Source organism: Limulus polyphemus, unplaced genomic scaffold (assembly GCF_000517525.1).
Source record: "Limulus polyphemus unplaced genomic scaffold, Limulus_polyphemus-2.1.2 Scaffold518, whole genome shotgun sequence".
Lineage (NCBI taxonomy): Eukaryota > Metazoa > Arthropoda > Merostomata > Xiphosura > Limulidae > Limulus > Limulus polyphemus.
In genome coordinates this window covers 165180-184093 of record NW_013666128.1, presented here as the reverse complement: position 1 = coordinate 184093, position 18914 = coordinate 165180, and the positions used below count along the sequence as shown (strand labels likewise).

At 33.5% G+C, this 18914-nt stretch overlaps 1 protein-coding gene across 2 annotated transcripts in view; it reads left to right on the top strand.

Moving 5' to 3' along the window:
• The window catches only part of LOC106458807 (ubiquitin-like protein 4A-B), a 22740-nt gene continuing 3826 nt past the window's right edge, over nt 1-18914 (top strand). Inside the window, exons 1-4 of one of the 2 annotated variants that reach the window (XM_022385152.1) lie at nt 58-553; nt 13799-13886; nt 16956-17061; nt 18608-18792. In XM_022385152.1, coding sequence (XP_022240860.1) covers nt 13803-13886; nt 16956-17061; nt 18608-18792 — 375 coding nt within the window. In that variant the 5' untranslated portion in view covers nt 58-553; nt 13799-13802. Of the gene's footprint in view, nt 554-13798; nt 13887-16955; nt 17062-18607; nt 18793-18914 lie in introns of both variants that reach the window. The other variant, XM_013918355.2, reaches the window with a different exon arrangement.

Genomic DNA, 18914 nt, shown 5'->3' with positions numbered 1-18914 from the left:
TTCATTACCCATTCAAGCCGTCTCCAGCCATTATCATATTTTAAGTTCGACTACTAGAGGGCAGGCAATTCATTTGAGTTGGTGGTGTAACAATAGCTGCAAAAGTTCGTTTTAATTATTATTGATTTGTAACTTGTAAGAAACTTGTGATAGTGTATTAAGTACTGTTAGAAAAATTTATTTGCTTACTTTAGTCGAGCAATTCAGCTTCGTTTACGACTGTATGCGTGATTAATGTAACATAAAGTAATACTTCATTGATAGTAACACTAAACCTAACGTTATAGCTCATAAGCCTAATTCACTAAATATAAAAATTCTGGCCCAACCCAGAATTAAAAGGAAACAGGAGATGAAACAGTGCAACAAAACTGGCTTTACGTACGCCTAGTTTATGAAACACCGTTAGTATTAACGCTAGTAACTGAAGATTAAAAATCGAGCGTACTATTTTAATTTTATAACGTAACAGTAACTTGTTATACAGCTTACAAGTTTAAATACTATGCTGATTTCAGTGAAGATTTTACAAGGAAAGGAATGTTCCATAGAGGTAGGCCAAAATTCTCATATCATGTATGCTATAATATTTTGAGTAAGTGTAGCCTATAAGTTCCAGTTATATGACTAACGATGTGAGCATCATTTTAGGCTTAATTATTAGTTAATAATCACTTCAAGTTCATGCTTTCATGAAAATTTAAATTTTTAGCCAATATTGTAGCATTTTTTAGTAGTATAAATTTGTTCCTACCTTCATATTGTAAAGTTCAGACTGCAGACTAAAACTACAAGTTGCAGTAGTTTCAACATTAATAGCTAGGTATTTGGTTTTTTCATCTAACCAACACATAAACATCCTTAAACTTAATGCATCCACTACATCTGGAGGCAACCTATTAGAAAAGAAATTAATCTGATGAAGACTCCAACCTAGTCAAAATTTATATTTGTGCCCCTTTGTCCTATCATTCTTACCATGAAATACAAAAAAAAAATAAAAAAATGATGCATCAATGCTATCAATTCTGTCAGTAATCTTGAAGACCTGAATTAGGTACCTTGGACTTTTCATTTTTCAAGAGAAAACAGTTTCAGATATCTTAGCCTGACCTCATACGACAACCTTTCCATCTTGGGTATCATCCTAGTAACTCTTCTTTGAATCTTTTCCAAAAGTTCAATGTCCTTCAGAAAGTAATAAGCCCAAGACTGAAAACAATACTTCAAATGAGGCCTAACCAATGACCAATACAATGAAGTAGATAACCTCTCAGAATTACTAGTAGAAAGTATGTGTGTTCTGCCAGAGGATTCAAAGGTCCCCTTCATGATTCATAGAGGCCCCAGTGTATTGATCAAGCTCCTCTATTATTTATTCCAGTTATTACCCCAAGGGTGTCTGTACCTAAAAACAAACTCCATTAATAGCAAGTTTACTTTATTTGGCCCCACTAATTTATGATTGGGGGTATAAACATAGTTTCAAACATGATACTCTCTAAGGTCTCAAGTAGGGGGTCGGGAACATAAACTCCTATGTCAAATTTGGGTTCATTGACCATGAAAACCTACCTCTAGACCCCATCATGCTTGGGTGATCTGGGCACATTGTAGTAAACATAGATTATTCATCATATTTGCTACTTCTGTAAATACAACATAAAATCCTATATACCCGATTACCAGCAACATCACGCTGCTTGGATGGTATAAGACAGTGATCACCCAAAACACCAAGGTCCTTTTTTTTCCCATAACATGTTCAGGTGATTCCCATCAAAATTATATTTGACTTAAGTTATGATAGCCTACATGCATTACCTTGTATTTATTATAATTAAACACCATCTTCTAGTTATTTACCCTTCTCACCAGATGGCCTTAATTTTTTCTTCAAGCAGCAGTATCCTTACAGATAGCAACGCTCAGAGTTAAGTAATTCATTGACCATTCCTTTGTCACTGATGTAAATAAAAAAGGGTAAAGGTTTCAGTTTGTTTAGTATAAATTAAGAATGACAAAATAAATATTTCTTATTTAGAAATGTAGTAAATATGAAATAATTTCATATTAATATTAGACACTGATCAATGTGTTTACTGTGAGAGAATGTGACATATGTTTTCATATCCATAGTCTCTTACAGGTACACTGAATGCTTGTTTGAATACTTGGTGTGAAGAATGAAGCACAAAAATGACAAGTGCATTTTATTTTGGGTGTGATAAGTCTAGCCATTCATGCTCTTTATTATTATTATTGTAAAGTAAATCAAAACTTAGCAGTAAACTTAAATAATTAAAAAGTGTAACATATGCAACCAATTATAGGTTATATTTACTAATATTTCTTCCAAACATGCAACTAAAACTGTTTTGTTCTTTTAACCATAATTCCAATTAAAAAACTAAAGATGGGGTGTGAGAGAGAAAAGGAGAATAATATTGCATTTACTAAAGTGCAAAATATTAGGGTTAAGAGTAAGTTAGTTGCTGTTAAATAACTGCAAATGTAACAAGTATTTTATTGTACACTAGAATTGATTGAAATATTAATTAATATCAGGATACTTGACAGAACAAATATATTTTTCAAAACTTTCACAAGTTAAACAGAATATACTCACAATAATGCTGGTCTGAGACTTTTATAAACAACACAGCTGCACTTCAAATTTCTAACCCAACAATATAACCTTGGCACAAGAAGTTAAGAAAAATGTACTAGAAAGATAAAATCAAACATTGTAAATTATCACAATCCCCCCCGGTAATAAACTTCTAGATTTTCTGATTACTTATAACTTGCAACATTTAGATGCTAACGAAGTATAATGTAATATCCAACTTAAAATTCCTCAAGCTTGAGTATTTAGCTTATCAGTCTTCAGTTTTTTTTATTTGATACCAGATGATATTAGAATTCTGTGCAGGACAGTTATTAGCTACTGACAAATCATCTGATCAACTTATTTACATAAAGTGACAGTGATTTACATATGACTATTGCAAACATCTCAGTATCAGTCATTTTGTCTCTGAGAAAAAATATTACAATTAATTCTGTTGTGATGTGAGATGGCATCATGCATAAATAAGCTCAAGAAATAACAAAATGACAGGAATAGGTACATAAAAAATATGAAACAAATAATAATTAACTAAATATTAAGCAATACCACCTCATAAGTTTTCAATATGGATTTAGAAGAAGGTTACTTGTCTAACTAATAAAATGTCATCTTGTTTTTTTTTGGTAGGACTTTTTCTTGTCTGGATGAGAGATACTCCTGTTGATATTCTGTACCTAAATTTCCAGAAGGCTTTTTATAAAATTCCTCACATTAGGTTGATTAGTAAGTTAGACTTTTATGGGATTAGTGAAAGATTCATAAGGTGGATTAAAAATTTTCTTGAAGGTAAAACACAGAGGGTACCATTCGGATTGGGAAAAATGTGGCTAATGGGATCTATGAAGGGTCTGTTTTCGGACATTTACTATTATTATCTGTGACAGTGATATGGACTACTGTATAAACAGTAAGAGTTCTAAGTTTGATGATGATACTAAACTGAGAGGTAAGGCTGATACATAGCTTCCTTAATGTAGAAGGAATTGAGCAGTCTTGCAGAGTAGGGACAGGTCTGTGGAAAATGTTTCAATATGGAAAAATATGAAGTGATGCTTTTAGTCTATGGAAATTAGGAAATATTTTTTGTGCAAGATGTATTCATGTTATGGAGAGAGAGAGAGAGACAAAGATTTGAGTGTGATAACTAATTAAAAGCCTGAAACCTTTGGCTTAATATGCAAGATTTATTTATATAATGTTTGAGTAAAGTGTTAGGGTCATTGTTGTCTCTTTGGTTATGCATTATTTGACCTCATAACAGGCATATTCACCATCACCACAATAACAGTTATCAGAACGAGCATGAAATGGATTGTTCCAAGCATTTGTTGTTTATGCTATCAGAGACTTTCATCCCATGCTTGAGTAGTCCGACAAACAGCTTTTCTGATTGCTATCTGCTTCAGGAATAGATAGTGATGCACTGTGGTCTTCAAAAAATTTAATGAGATAAAAGGCAGTTCTTGTAGGACTGTTTATTGCTACCAAAAGTTCTTGAAGTCAAATTGTTTTGGGTGGTAAAAACATAGAAGTAACCTTTCTGACCTGGGACTGCAAATTGTCAGTTGATCAATTAGCTGGAGGATTGTCGAGGAGCAGTAGCACTTTATATTCAGTGCCATGTTTGTGACAAAAACCATTTGACATGAAGCAGAAATGTGTCACAAAATCATTGCCTGAACACCTTGCTACCAGTCCAGACTTTCTTTTGTGCAAAATAATGCCCAGAAAGCATAGTCATATCCAAGTGTTTGAAACAATGGGCCTGGGCTCATTTGTGAATAAAGGATAATAGCATCTTACATGTACCAGTTGCATCTGTGCATCCTAGCAAGGTGATTATCCTTAAGCTCTTTGAAATTGTGAAGAAGTGTTTCACCACAGTCAACAAGTGACTTTGATGGTGTCAGTCTCGACCATAGCCCTGTAAAGTGTGTGATAAATTCCAATACGATACTTCTCTCTCTTCCCACAAGATTAGCTATTCTCGTTCATTGCTGCCCCCTATATGCAAACTTTTTGTTTATACATGCCACAAGTTTTCTGCTTCCCACTATTGGAATCAAGTAATTCCAATGTGTTTCTCATGTAAATCATCATGCGTCACCTCTTCAGCAATAGAAGCATAGTACACTCACGTGATGCATGTGACTCCCTCTACGTGCCTCTACAGAACTATTATTTCTCGTTTGACAGTGCTTGTACTCGGACATTTTTTTTGTCATTCTTTCCTGTTTCATGTTCGTATTTGATATACTCGTGAAGTAGTCTTCATTTATTATAACTTACAGATTTTCTGGAGTTTTAAATATGCCTTCATTTATCCCAGCTTATTCCAGTTACATTCCGGAGCTAATGTTATTAATTCAATGGTCGTGCCTACACCTAGCACTATCTCACAGGCCACAGATGCCGGCATGGGTTTTTATCAGTGTTTATCTTTCGAGAGATTGAACAATAAAAAGGTTGGCCTCATTCTTCGGTTCTCGTCAAAAATTCCTCCTGTAGAAGCTGACCCTGTTCGGGTGGACAGAGATCTTGATAGCCTTTTTCCACCACCGGATTTCAATTGTTTGTTTTTTTTCATTTCCGTTAAGTAGTCTCTGTTCCTAATGTGGAGATTCTATGTTCTTTTTGCATATTTATAATGGCTTATTTACATACACTTGTTTAGATTAGTTAATACCAAGTTATGTTGGAATTCGTAATTAGTCTTTGTTGTTTTTTTCTTCTGTACCATGATTAGGCATAACATGGTACGTCTTTCATTAGTTTAACTATGTTATTTCCTTACTTTTATATCATCGTTTCTATTTCATTTTGTTAATCTTTTTCTTCACTTGGTTTGGGTAGAACCCTTGAATCGGGGCCCACAAAGACTTATCCCAGTATTGTGCATATTTATTGTTAAGATTCGTTTTTTTTTTGTTGTTGTTCTTAGGTTATCCTTTGTTCTGTATTGTTCAATTAGGCTTGACTAGTTTACCTTCTTTTTTGATTTCACTGTGGTTCTAGTTTAGTATTACTTGTTATTTCTATTCACTATCTTGTTTGATGTCATTACTGTATTATTTATCAGTTTACCTGTGGTTTTATGGTTGGGTTAATTTCTATGTAAGTTCCAGTTTTTCTTTACCACTACATCATACGGGATTCATTCCCTACAATGTTTTCTTCCCATTTTAATATGTTGACTAATTCATTTTGTTTTTCTTTATAGTTTATCCTTTTACAGTTACTCTCGTTTCATCTCTACTTTATAATTATTACCATTATTTCATTTAGTTTATACTTTATCCTTTTTACTATTAATTTCATTTAGTTTATAATTTATCCTTCTTACCATTAATTAGTCCATTGGTTTCCCATAGTTTTATGGACAGGTTCATATCTACCACTGTTCCAGACTTTTCTTCAACTCAACATCATAAGGGATCCATTCCTTACACCATTTTCTTCACATTTTGCACTATGTTGATTATCTCATTTTGTTTTTCTTTGTAGTTTATACTTTTTACACTTACTTTCATTTAATCTCTGCTTTGTAATTCTTACCATTAATTTTGTTTTCTTTATAATTTATCCTTCATACCAGTAATTTAAATTTATGTGTTGGTCCCTGGGAGATGGCGTCACCTTCTCCATCTACCAGCTGAACCCATTTTCAAAAGTCCTAAAATTGTCTGTTTTCTCTGACCTTATCATGGAATACCTTCCATACTTCTATTGCTGTATCTGCTAGACTTCCTTCATACATTTTTTAGAATATTATCTTCATGTTTTCTCTGCTGTTACTTTTATCTCTTTTTGAGTTTGGGTACTTACAAACCTTTCCTTATACAGACTTTCATCTTTACCTTAGTTTAACTTCAGGCAGATTTCTTTTCGCATATGTCTTTTTTTTTTCCCCCTTTCGTTGCTCATACCTTTAATGTTTCATGTTTCCCTTTATAAAATGTTCTGTTTACATTTTGGGTTTGTCGAGGGGATACCTCCTCTTTCTTCCCTCCATGTTAGGTTTTTTGCCATCTTCAGTTTACTCCCTTCTCACATGGCTTCTTTGCTTTTGGGTTAGTATCGGGTGTGACACTGGTGTTAGTTTTCCTTTCCATTATTAATAGGGTTTCTTCTCTTGTCTCTTTTTTGGGGGGAGTTGCTCCTGTGGGTGGCACCTAATCACACTTCCTTTTTTTTCACATATTAGATTTCCTCTTTTGGTCCCCATGCACAATATTCATATCCTTGCATGTCATGTTCCAGGTGCTCTTGCTCAGATTGCAGTTTGTATTTCGTGTTCCAACACATTCTATCCATTGGAGTGATCTCTTGATTCTCATGTTTTCTAGTGGCTTTGTCTTCCATGGGATTCTTCTCGTATAGATCCCTTTACTACATCTCTTAACCTCATATTACCTCTATATGGTATCCAGTACCTCATCCTCTAGCTTAGGCTATAGATGCCTTCAGCCGGGATTGGTCGCACAGGTTTTTTGTATGTTCATCCCCTCATCCTCTTACTTCCATGGGTGATTTACTTCATCTGTACCATTTTGTGTTAGGTCCATCTGATTGCTTCTTATGGCCAGCTCAACTGTGGTTTCTGCCACTTTTCCAGCTCCAACTTCTTTGTTCACTTCATTCGTCGGTATTCCATCTGGACATTCACATCATTTGTCTTCACGCTTGGCTCTTATTCAGTCCTTGGCAGGGAAATTGGGTTTATACCTGTATGTAGCTCTCTTTTATCTTGTTCCATTCACTCTACTTCAGTGGGCATTTATTGGTGTAAATGGAAAGTGTTCTGCAGTTAATCTACAAGTCAGGGATTTCCTGCAGATCAAACCCCTTTGTCTTGGGTGGCAGAGTTTCTCCACTGATTTTTCGACCATGGGTCTTCAGTCCCCCTCGATCTTGGGTTATTGGGCAGCCTTGTCCCTTATCTTAATTTTTTTCATGTCTTTACTATGTTCATAGTCGTCTTTCCTGAATGCCTACCATTCTGACCAGGAATATTAATGTGATCTTTCATTCCCTCACTTTACCTTAATTTGCATCACATTCTTTGTGTTCCATATTTCACTTTCCTTTCAAACATAATTCCTTCTCCTCTATGCCTGTGTACGTCAGAGGTCGGATTTGTTTCCCATGATGTTTCTTGTACATTTTTTCCACTCCCTCTCTTCTCCTTTATCCAGATCTTTCCTTCCTACCCAGGACATTGGTGGCTAGGGGAGGTAACTCCTCCTTTTGCCTAATTCTCTTCCTTTCATTTCCCACTTTTATCCTCTTCCTGATCTGGGTTGATCCTATGTATGAACTGTACTCTTTATTGTTCTATTGCTTGGGTGGATTCTTGTCATGGTGCCTGCTTCCGCCTCTATTCTCAGACAGTTTTCTGCAAGTTGAGATCTTTCTCCTTCCATCCAATTGTGTGTTCGGTTTTTGATCCCATTGGCTTATTTCCCTTTATTATCTTCCTCCCAGACTTTGTTCCAGGTGTCTCATCATCAGATTCGACATCCTTACCTTTTCCCTGGCATCTTGTCTTGATCGGCCATTGGGGGAAATCCTTCATTCGGGCATGTGGACTACATCTAATATGCTCATCTCTCTTTATCTACACTGTATCATGGTTTCTTCCTCGTCAGGTTTTTGTCTACCACCTGTGACCATCTTTCATACTTCGGTGTGACTCTAACTGGGTAAGTTTCTATTCATTATTTCTTTCCTTTCAGGGGCCCTTGCTTCATTATTCACTATTTGGATCCCTCTTCGTGGTGAGCAGTTCCTGCCCAGGTATCCTTCAATTGAAATCCACACTGTACAGCCATGTTGAATTACACTCTCTTCCATGGCTTTGCAATGCTCACCAGTGAGATGGGATATTCCACAAGATTGCTTGAAGGTGAATAACCATGCATTGTTTTTGCTTCATAAACATGCCCGTCTGGACTGTACCACCCATGGACTGCATGGGTAAAGCTGCTCATCCCTACCATGCCTTGACTTAATAAATCAGTATTGTCTGTTTTTTAAAATAGGGTTTTGTGGTCACCCATTGCGCTTTCTCCGGTGATGACATTCCTCGGGACTCTCCACCATGTATTCACTCTCCTTTCTTCTAGTGGAGTGTGCGAGTCCTTGCCACTTTCCAGTTCCAAGCTGCTAGGGTGGCTGACTGTGGAGACACCCTCCTGAATGGGTTCCACAAAAAAGATGGATATGACCATTCAGTTGAGAGTAGGGTGGTAGTATTCTGCTGATGTAGATGAGACATGGCCTCCAGAGGAGTTGAGCCATTGAAAATGCAGTTAACCCCTTCAATTGGGAGCCCTCATCCTACCGCAGTGTGGATGTTGGTACCCGATAGCCTGGTGTTGGACTCGGAGTGAAACAATCAACACAAGTCTTCATACAGGTTTTGGGTTGTCTGTCTTCCCTCAATTTCCTCCATCTGTGTTGTGGGTCACAGCGGTCATATGTGGGATTGTTCCAGTTCTGTCTTTGGCTATCCCTTGTTCTCTCTTCTTACAAGGATGTATTGCCATTTGGAGGGTCCTGGCCTCTTTCACAGTTAGGGAATTACTTTTATGCGATAGACATCCTTTCAATATCGGATGTCAAGATGTCAGATCTGACTCTCTCATCTATAGAGATATCCTTTGGATGCTTTCAGAGAGTTTGCCTGTTCTTCCCTCACACCGGTCTCTCCTCCTAATCAATGTGGGATTCAAGCTAGTCTTGTGAGTTGAGGGAAGTACCGTATCAAAAGTTATAATTTTCCTATGCAGAAAATGTATTTCTAATAGATACTTCCCACTTCCCACCCTTCCTTCCCACACACTTCTCGTGCTTCTGTTTTCTGCCAATTTTCAAAGTGATAGTTCGGTAGAAGCGCATAGAGGGAGTCACATGTATCACGTGAGTGTACTATGCTCCTATTGGTGGAAATATGATACATGATGATTTACATGAGTGACACATTGGAATTACTTGATTCCAATAGGTAAGAGCAGAAGACTTGTGGCATGCATAAATAAAAAGTTTTTATATAGGGGGCAGCAATGAACGAGAATAGCTGATCTTGTGAGAAGTGGGAAGTACCTGTCGGAAATACATTTTCAGAGGAAGGATACCAATATGAAAATAAAATAACAGCAAATATTTTGATGCAAGTTTTATTATATAACCATGTGATAAATTATAAATGTAAATGAACATAGTGATCTTAAATAAACAATAATAATATCAATAAAATCATGATTGCACGTTTTAATGCTATATTAACCATTTTATTAAGAAAACAGTACAAAAACATGATGTATAAGCTTGCTTGTATATCAGTATTAACTTCCTATCAGAGCAAGATGTATACTGAGAGTGAACCTAAACCTGGGACACAGTATAATTAATTAAATGTATTCTGATTCCATATGTACTTATAAAGCTTAACATGTATTGTTTCATCAGTGGGTTCCCCTGCTGTTAACAATATTTTCAGCCATAATCCTGATATCTTACAAAGTTCAGCCAAGTTAGGAGACTTAGGTTAGCCCTAAATATGTATATATATATTAAGCTAAAAATGCAAAACAATCTTTATAACAAAAGTGTAATAGTAAACAATAAGTCAGAGTAATGGCATTAGATACACTAAATAATATACCAATACTGTTAATGAAAGTAGCAATAAATACATTTTGTACTTTAAATACTATGGAAACATACTCCATGATTAATTATGTATAAATAGGTTTTGATTGCAATTATAACCATGAGGCTGAAGGAAAGAAATTGTTTTTGTCATAATTTCAGTGACTCTTGAAAAAAGACACTGCCCTAAAATTTTTGCCTTTTTCAAATATCCAAAGAACATAAAATGTCTATATGCTTATTGATCAGCAACATTTTCACCCATGTTATTTGGGTGAACAAATTTCATTATGAACCTATCTACAAAATGTAATTGATGAGAAATAACTGGTAATTATATGAGGAGAAAAGTCCACGTAGTAATGATTGTAATTTATATTAAAAGATATTTGGGTTTTTATTCTATTGTTATCAAGCTAAATTTTGTTAATAATCCTTACTGGATAGTTTACCATATGTTGCATACATAAATAGTATTCTGAAAACTGCTGTATTTTTGTTCCAGCTGAGTTGATGAGCTCTGGATTGAGCGAAACACGTCGTCGACAATGGATATAGTAAATGTAGTGTGGTTGGAATACTATTATTATTCACTCTGCTAACTCTTGAAAATCCTTGAGGAACTAGATAAAGAATGCAGTGCTAAAAAATCTATTAGGCCTAATACACTAATACTTATGTCTTCTGACAAGTATAACATAACATTTTAGGACAACTTGGGACCTCTAAACTAAAACTAATAATAAATATATTAAAGCCAGCCCTTATCATTCATATACTTATCAAGCTTTCTCTTAAACTCACTTAAATTTACTGTCTCCACAACATCTGAAAGCAACCCATTCCAAAGCCCAACCACCCTGTTGGAAAAATAAAACTGTCTTAGCTGAAGATGACTCCTACCTTGCCAAAATTTGTATTTGTGTCACCTAGTCCTATTATTCTCACTGTTAATTATGAAAAAAGATGATGCATAAACACTATCAATTCTCTTTACAATCTTAAAGACCACAATCAGATCCCCTTAACTCTTCTTTTTTCAAGAGAAAACAATTAGAGAGATTTCAACCTCTCCTTGTATGACAACCCTTCCATCCCAGGAACCATTCTAGTAACCCTTTCCAACTGTTCAATGTCTTTCCTAAGGTAAGGAGTCAAAGTGTGGCCTAACCAGTGACCGATACAAGTATAATTAATTATGGTCATGCTTTGCCAGCGTGGAAAGGCATTCACACTGTAACAGTTGTTGTAACAAATGGCATGTATAAATAGTGCTCCAACCACTGCTTTGTTTGTTGTTTCCCAGCTGGCCTGATGAGTTTTGGATTGAACAAAACTTGTCAATGGATATGGCAAATATAGTATGGTTGAAAAACTATTATTATACACTATTCTAATTCTTCATAATTCCTAAGGGACTAGATAAAGAATGTAATGTTAAAAAATATAGTAGGCCTTATATGTTAATGCTAATGTCTTATAACAAGTGTAATTAATTATACTACAATAAGTGTTAGCCCAAAATATTTAGCAGTGCTTATAAGATTAATAGTTCTAGAACGGAGAATATCCTAAAATGAATCTTGTACCGGTGTTGAAAGTGTTTTGGGAAAAAAAAAATACTGGTAATGTTTTTTTAGTTGCCATAGGCTGCTGCTATCAACCCAAACTCAAAATATAAATTACCTTTTTGTTAAAATTAGTTAGATAAAATGTTTTTATTTATTGGATTTAAAAATTAAAATACTAAACAAAAAATATGGAAAATAATGTTAGATGAATTAGTTATGAATTTTTTAAATTCACTTGTGCAATTTTGTCCTTGGGCAATAAGGGCCACATATAATTACTGAAAGATTAAACTAATATTTGGTAGACAGAGATGCTAGAAACTTCAGTGGCTGGATAATGGAGGTTTTACTGTTATACAATTTATGTGACACAGACAAATTTATGGGCAGGTTAACCAGCCTACATATGTGACAAAGTGGGATAACTGATGTATTGGAAATAATGTGATTGAATTCAGAACAAACAAGCACATATAATCTGGGCAAGTTATCCAGGTCTGCATACACAATGACACTTGAAACACCTACCTCACCCATTTTTCTGTCATACCTAGAAAAAAGGCTGCAGAGTTCTGGGTAGGTGGTCCAAGTCATTTTGTCCCCCAAACAGCTGTTTTGTCTTGTAGCAGTAAAACTTTGTATTAAAAAAAGTAACTATTCTTACCCCAGCAAAATAAAACAACATAGGTTACAAAGTGTTATAAATCTGAATATAAATAATTGGGCATTTTGATTTACAAATTGGTCGTTGTTGCACATATATTTATATATTAGGCTTATGATGGATTAATCTATCATTGATGTACAGGTTACCGAGCTTATAAAAATTTCATTGACAATAGATACCTAACAACCTCAAAGAAAAAATAATGGGTAACATTTTTTTTGTAAATTTTAATAATTAAGTGCAGAGTTGGACTTTACATACATTTCATGCAAGCAGAACTACACTAGTCCTGACTAGTACATATGGAATTCACAGTAGCCAAAACTCAAAATTTGGTAGTCCTGGGCATCAGACTAGTGAATTCTTATACTCGTGCAGCATACAATTTTGTCATTGCCTTGATAGAAATTCCTTATATACAGGGCATCTCAAATGCCAGTTCCCATAAGCTGAATGTGCATACAGGTTTGCAGAAGATGCTCAAAATGTCCACCCTCAAAAATCGATACAGTACTGAAGACGTGTGTTGCAGATAATCTCCACATATTCATCAGTGTTCAGAACAAAAAAAAAAAGATATGTTTATTTTTTGAAATGTTACAACGGAAACCAACTTTTGCGATTCTCTGTACATCTGCAAGTTTGTTGTAATTTTTGAATAAATATAACATTAATCCTTTGATTAAAAAAGTCATCCTTAACTGATAAAACAAGCTTGTAAATGGTGTTTAAACATGCATGGTGATGATTACAAACTTTAGAATTTAAGATGCATGTTTGTTCTTAGAGTTAGTTTCTATGTGTGATTTATTGAACGACTTATTAAAGAAGACAGTGGGTTTTGTTTACTTGTTTTCTTCTGCTCTTCATGGTGAACTTGTGGAGTAAAAAGTTAATGGGTGACGTTTTTGGATCACTTGATTTTTGTCTGCTATACATGTTTTTAAAGGGCATTTCACTGAAGAAAGTTTTACAATATCACTGCTGCCAGTGAAATGGACATTTCATTAATTTTGTAGCTAAGGGATTTGTGGTTATTACTGGACTAGACTATAATGGCAAACTGCAGGGAAATATTGCCTTGTTTCAGGTGTTAAGGTTTGCTGAAGTTAATGTTGCATGAATAAGTTTCTTTTTTTGTGTATAAGTAATGCCAAAAAAGGTGAAATTACATTACAAATAGATTTTTAGTTGTGCATCATAATATAGGCATGTACACTTTACAAATTACACTTGATTATTAATGAAGTGTTATGTTTTTTATTGTACAAGGGCTATGAGATATTGGGAACCATCCAAGTTCAAAGGAGCTACATATCTGGAAAGCTTGAAGAATATTGGGTTTAAATTGAACTTGAATGTAAGCCTAATATTTTATGTCGGTCATGTTAGGGTTTTTTTGATTGACCAATAACTTAGTAAAGGAGCAATAATTTTGTTTTTCTGTTCATTTTATTTTTGTAATAAGGTTTTTAAGTATATGCAAATCATACACTTTTAATAAGTTTAGTGTAAGCCATCTCAACTCAAGTAAATAATCAATGCTTTTATGAACAAAGAGTTGTACAGACTTCCTGTGATCATCAGAGCTTATTATTTTAATACCAGAGTATAAATGGTAAATATGAGTATTAATCATTATACTCTACTGTTTATTTTATGTTATTTCTGTTAAAGTATTGGATAGAATGTTTAATGTATCTAATTTTATTATAGAGATTGTTTTGCATTTTAATTTAGTATATGGATTTAGGACTAACCTAAATTTCCTAAATTGGCTAAATCTCATAAGATATTATTGGGTTTATGGCCAAAATTATTGTTAACAGTAATGGTACCCGACTGATGAAACAATGTATTTTAATCTTTATAAGTAAGAACTCAAGTATGTTTAATTAGATTACCAGATTGATTTTGAGTTCTTCTCCAAGTAGATAGCTTGCTCAGCTTGGAAGTTCATATTAATTTCAATACTAGGTGGTCTGATTCAAGATTTTAAATCATGTACAAGTGAGAAATCCTTTTCATTGGAAAGATTCAGCATTAAGCTATACATACCACATATAAGAATATTACTTTATTCTTGGCCAACAAACTAATGTATGTAATTTTTTCATGCTGTTTATTGTCATCAAGGTAATGTTAAGCATTATTCTATAGGTTTTTTAAATAAATCAAGCTACTTTAATATGTTTGTAATATTTGTTGTGAGGTGTAAGCTTTGAAACTTGTGTCATTTGCCAACATAGGTTTTGTTTTATTCTTCTGATTGAGTGTAACCTTAAAATGAGAATTGCATAGTAAGTTGGAAAATATATTAAATCGGCTCATGAATTATTTATATTATCCTTTTCGATGACGAGGAACCCACTTTGAGATTAATAATGGTTGGAGACGGCTTGAATGGGTAATGAAGAAAAACTTTAATGTAAGTTTAACACAACAGCAAATGTACAATGTTTCAACAAGGTTTTGTCATCATCAAAACCATGTGTTAAACTTATATTAAAGTTTTCGTCATTACCCATTCAAGCCATCTCCAACCATTACTGTATTATCCTTTATAATTCTTAACAAAAAAAAATTACCCAATATTCATATCTCTTAAATCTTAATCTTTTGCAATTTAATAATATAATGCATATTTAACAATTTGAATAAAAGTGTTGTTTTGTTCACTAATGGGAGTTTTTTTGTTTTACAAGATGTAATGATTGTGTAGAATCTAGAAGTTCCATGAAAGCTTAGGGCTCTGTGGAACCTCAATGCTTCCATTAGTATATATATATATATATAAAAACTGGTACAATATAAAAATGCTACACTGGATGAGATAGAATTAGTTAATCCTGCAGTATTAGTGTTTTAGTGAGTGAGACAGTAAGAGTTATTGTGTTTGTTATCGATTAATTAGTGAAAAAATTTTGCAAGTAAGTTATTGATCAAGTTTATATATGAGTTAGGCATACATTAGTTTTGTAGTATCTGTTGAAATGTCATTTGTGACGTTGACCTACCAGTGAACATAGCTTATATCCTGTATAAAATATTGAAGAAAGAAATTAATTTGTTATTGAAAAATGAACTGGATTTTTACATAATAATCCAAAAGCGATAGAACATGTTGTTATGTATTAGAATGAGACCAGTTCTTCGCCCATATATGAACCGCTTCACTAATTCTTACCATATGTATAATAATCCCTTTGTATTATATTTCATGGTTCAGTGCATAGAACTGATACCATCAAACACATCCACATTTTATTTATTCTATAACAGAACCAGGTCCAAAACACAAAATGGTAAGTTTTGATGCACAAAAATCTATATATTCAAATTCCAAAAGAAAAAGAAGCTTAAAACTTGCTATTGAACTAATTATCAAAGTCCTAAAATGCACAATTCCACACCCTCATCAAGCTTTCTAACCTTGTTTAACCTCACCACGAAGTTCTTTTTCAAATTCAGCAACATCACTTACTTTCAAATCAGTAGCATCTACATGGGTGGAAGACTAGCAAATACATGTTTTAAATTCAACTGAGAAAAAAAAGCCTTAAACACAGCCACCTGCAAACCTTTACAATTTTTGTTTTCTGTAGTTTCAGCTCTGTTGAAGAAAAACAAAGCTTCTCAAACTATATCAATGATAGCCACATCATAATAAAATAATCTGGATTTGAGACTAAAATTCTTATAGGAACAACAAACTCGGAACAATACCTTAATTAGAAATCCGTACACCCCCATACACTTTGAAGTGAATTATGCAAATAGCATTTAATGCTGTGCAAAATAAATTAGATTACAAACTGTAAAGAATTTCAGTAATCTTTATAAAATAAACATCATCAAACAAACAAAAAAATTCAAATCTGACAGATGAAACAACTTCAGCTTTATCACCATTATAATTGTTTATGTTGAATACGCCACAAAAACTTTAATTGGATTATGACTTGTGAAGAAACACAACATTGACATAAATTACATTATTGATAATAAACCAATGGAGTTATCTACAGAATGAAATGAGACTCTTGTAAACACTTTTATATCAGAGAAACCGGGTAAGAAATGAATATCAGATGTAAGAAGGAACACCTTAGAGAACCCTCACATCTTTCAACTTCTCAAAACCAAACATCATCAAAAAGAACTTTGAAATTATTGGAAGAGAAACAGACATCAAGGAGAAAATCAGGTAAAAACACTATAAGTAAAATCAAAGCCAACAGTAAATAAATATCCAGGAACTTCCCTTTATCTACATATTTTTTATCCACATCATTTTAATAATAATCTATTTCAATGCCGCTTACAAGCCTTGTCTTCACCATTACAAAATTTTGCTGGAATTAGTTTTCTGTTTATAAAATTTGAACTGTGTTTTCTTTTATGTTTAAAAAATAATTTTTTGTTCCAGGTGGCTGCTAGTACTTCAATAAATGATGTGAAACAGTTGGTGGCACAGCAGCTTGACATTCCTGTCGATCAACAGCGACTAGTGTTCAAAGGAAAGACTCTTTCAGGTACTGTGTTGTACAAATCTTCATAACCTATTTGTAAGATCAGTGAAGAATATATACACGTAAAGGAAAATTTGTCAATATCCTACAGGTGTTACCACAGTGTGATAGACTACTGTAATTTTAAGTGTGCACCAAAAATAGTTCTAATTTTGTGCTTAACATTAGTAGTATGAAAAATTTTTGGTCAGAGATTGAAGTAAGGATTTTGTTCTGTCTAGTAAAAATTTTTGAATTATAACACCTTTTTTTTTTTCTTGTACAAAAGTTTTTTAAGCAATGCACTCTGAATAGAAACTGGATATAGTTTCACATAAAGCTTCAACAATGAAATATTTACTATAATTATAAATATTTGTGCATTAGGCTTAAAGATTTCTTGGTTTTTATGTTAAACCAACAATGCACAGGAATTATCAAATATATATATATCACTACGTACAGCATATTGTAACTATATGTATGTAAGTATGATACATCCTGCTTTGTTTCCGTTATATTTAGAAAGTCAGTTACTTTTCATACAGTGGCTGCATTCTTTTGATATTGGAAAGATGAATAAAATATTGATTGTATTGCTAAAAATGAGCCATAATTGAGTTATTAGTACATTCAAGGGCTAATGATTTTGTAAAGTTATCTAATATCTTTAACACTTCATTTATAATGATTCATTAGAGGGAATGAACAATGTCACCGTAAAAAGCAAAACAAAAAAAACGTATAACCAGTCTCTAAAGTCACAGATATCAAAATATTTTTATGATAAAAAGAGTATAAGTTACTTAATTGAAACAAATGAGTCACAATCTTGCTTATTTTATACTGTATGTATGTTTATGGTATTGAAGACCGTTTCAACAAATCAACCTTCAGAATCTTGTGTACTGTTTACTTTACACTTTTCTTTTACACATGTCAGGGCTTGAAATTAATGCTAGCAAGTTGCAGGTTAGTGTTGTAAAATGTAGAAGACACTATAAAAATTTGTAGATTACGACTACCAAGTATCAATACACCTGATGCATGCATTTCAGTCATTTATACTGCAAGATTCTGAGTACTGAAGGTTACTATAATTGTGATTGACAACATTTAGTGCTTCACTTGCCAGTGTGGTACCAGTTTTACTATTCCCATTTGAGCTGCATGGCACACCTGGGCTAAGTATCAGGAAATGGTGATGGCAGAATTGCAGCTTTATCTTGTTTGCTTGCCAATGTAATTAGCAACTAGGCTATTTAGCTAGACTCGCAATATGCAGTTGGCAGCTTGGTTATAAATACTGTGTGCAAATGGATGCTTATTGGAGGTAATAATAGAATCGAAATTATGTAAACCACAGACCTTAATTTGTCAATGATTAGGAAAAATATTTTACCTGTTATTCTCTGATGCTTCACCAGCTTTATTTATTTAAACTATAACTTATTTTAATACAATATTTGCAGAAGAATGTTTTTATTTTTAAATAGTATACAATCTGTTTTTGGTGTTTATATTTATTAAACAGGTCATCTGAGTGCAAAGTTTTTGTGTATTTAAACAGATGGATCCAGTCTTTGTGACTACAACATTGTGGAGGGAAATAAATTACACCTATTTGTTAGAAAAGAAGAGAAAGATGCCAGTAGCATGAGCCAGTCAACTGTATTGTGGGATGAACTGGAAAATTTTCTTCTCAAACATTTTACCCCAAATGATGCAAAAAAAGTACTAATGGAGTTTAAGAAGGTGAGGTTCTGGTTCTGCAGTGTTGTTTGCTTAAGTACTTGCACTAAGGTTGTGGTGAATGAATGTCAGTTGTTGTACATCTATGTATATATATATATATATATATATATATATATTATTAT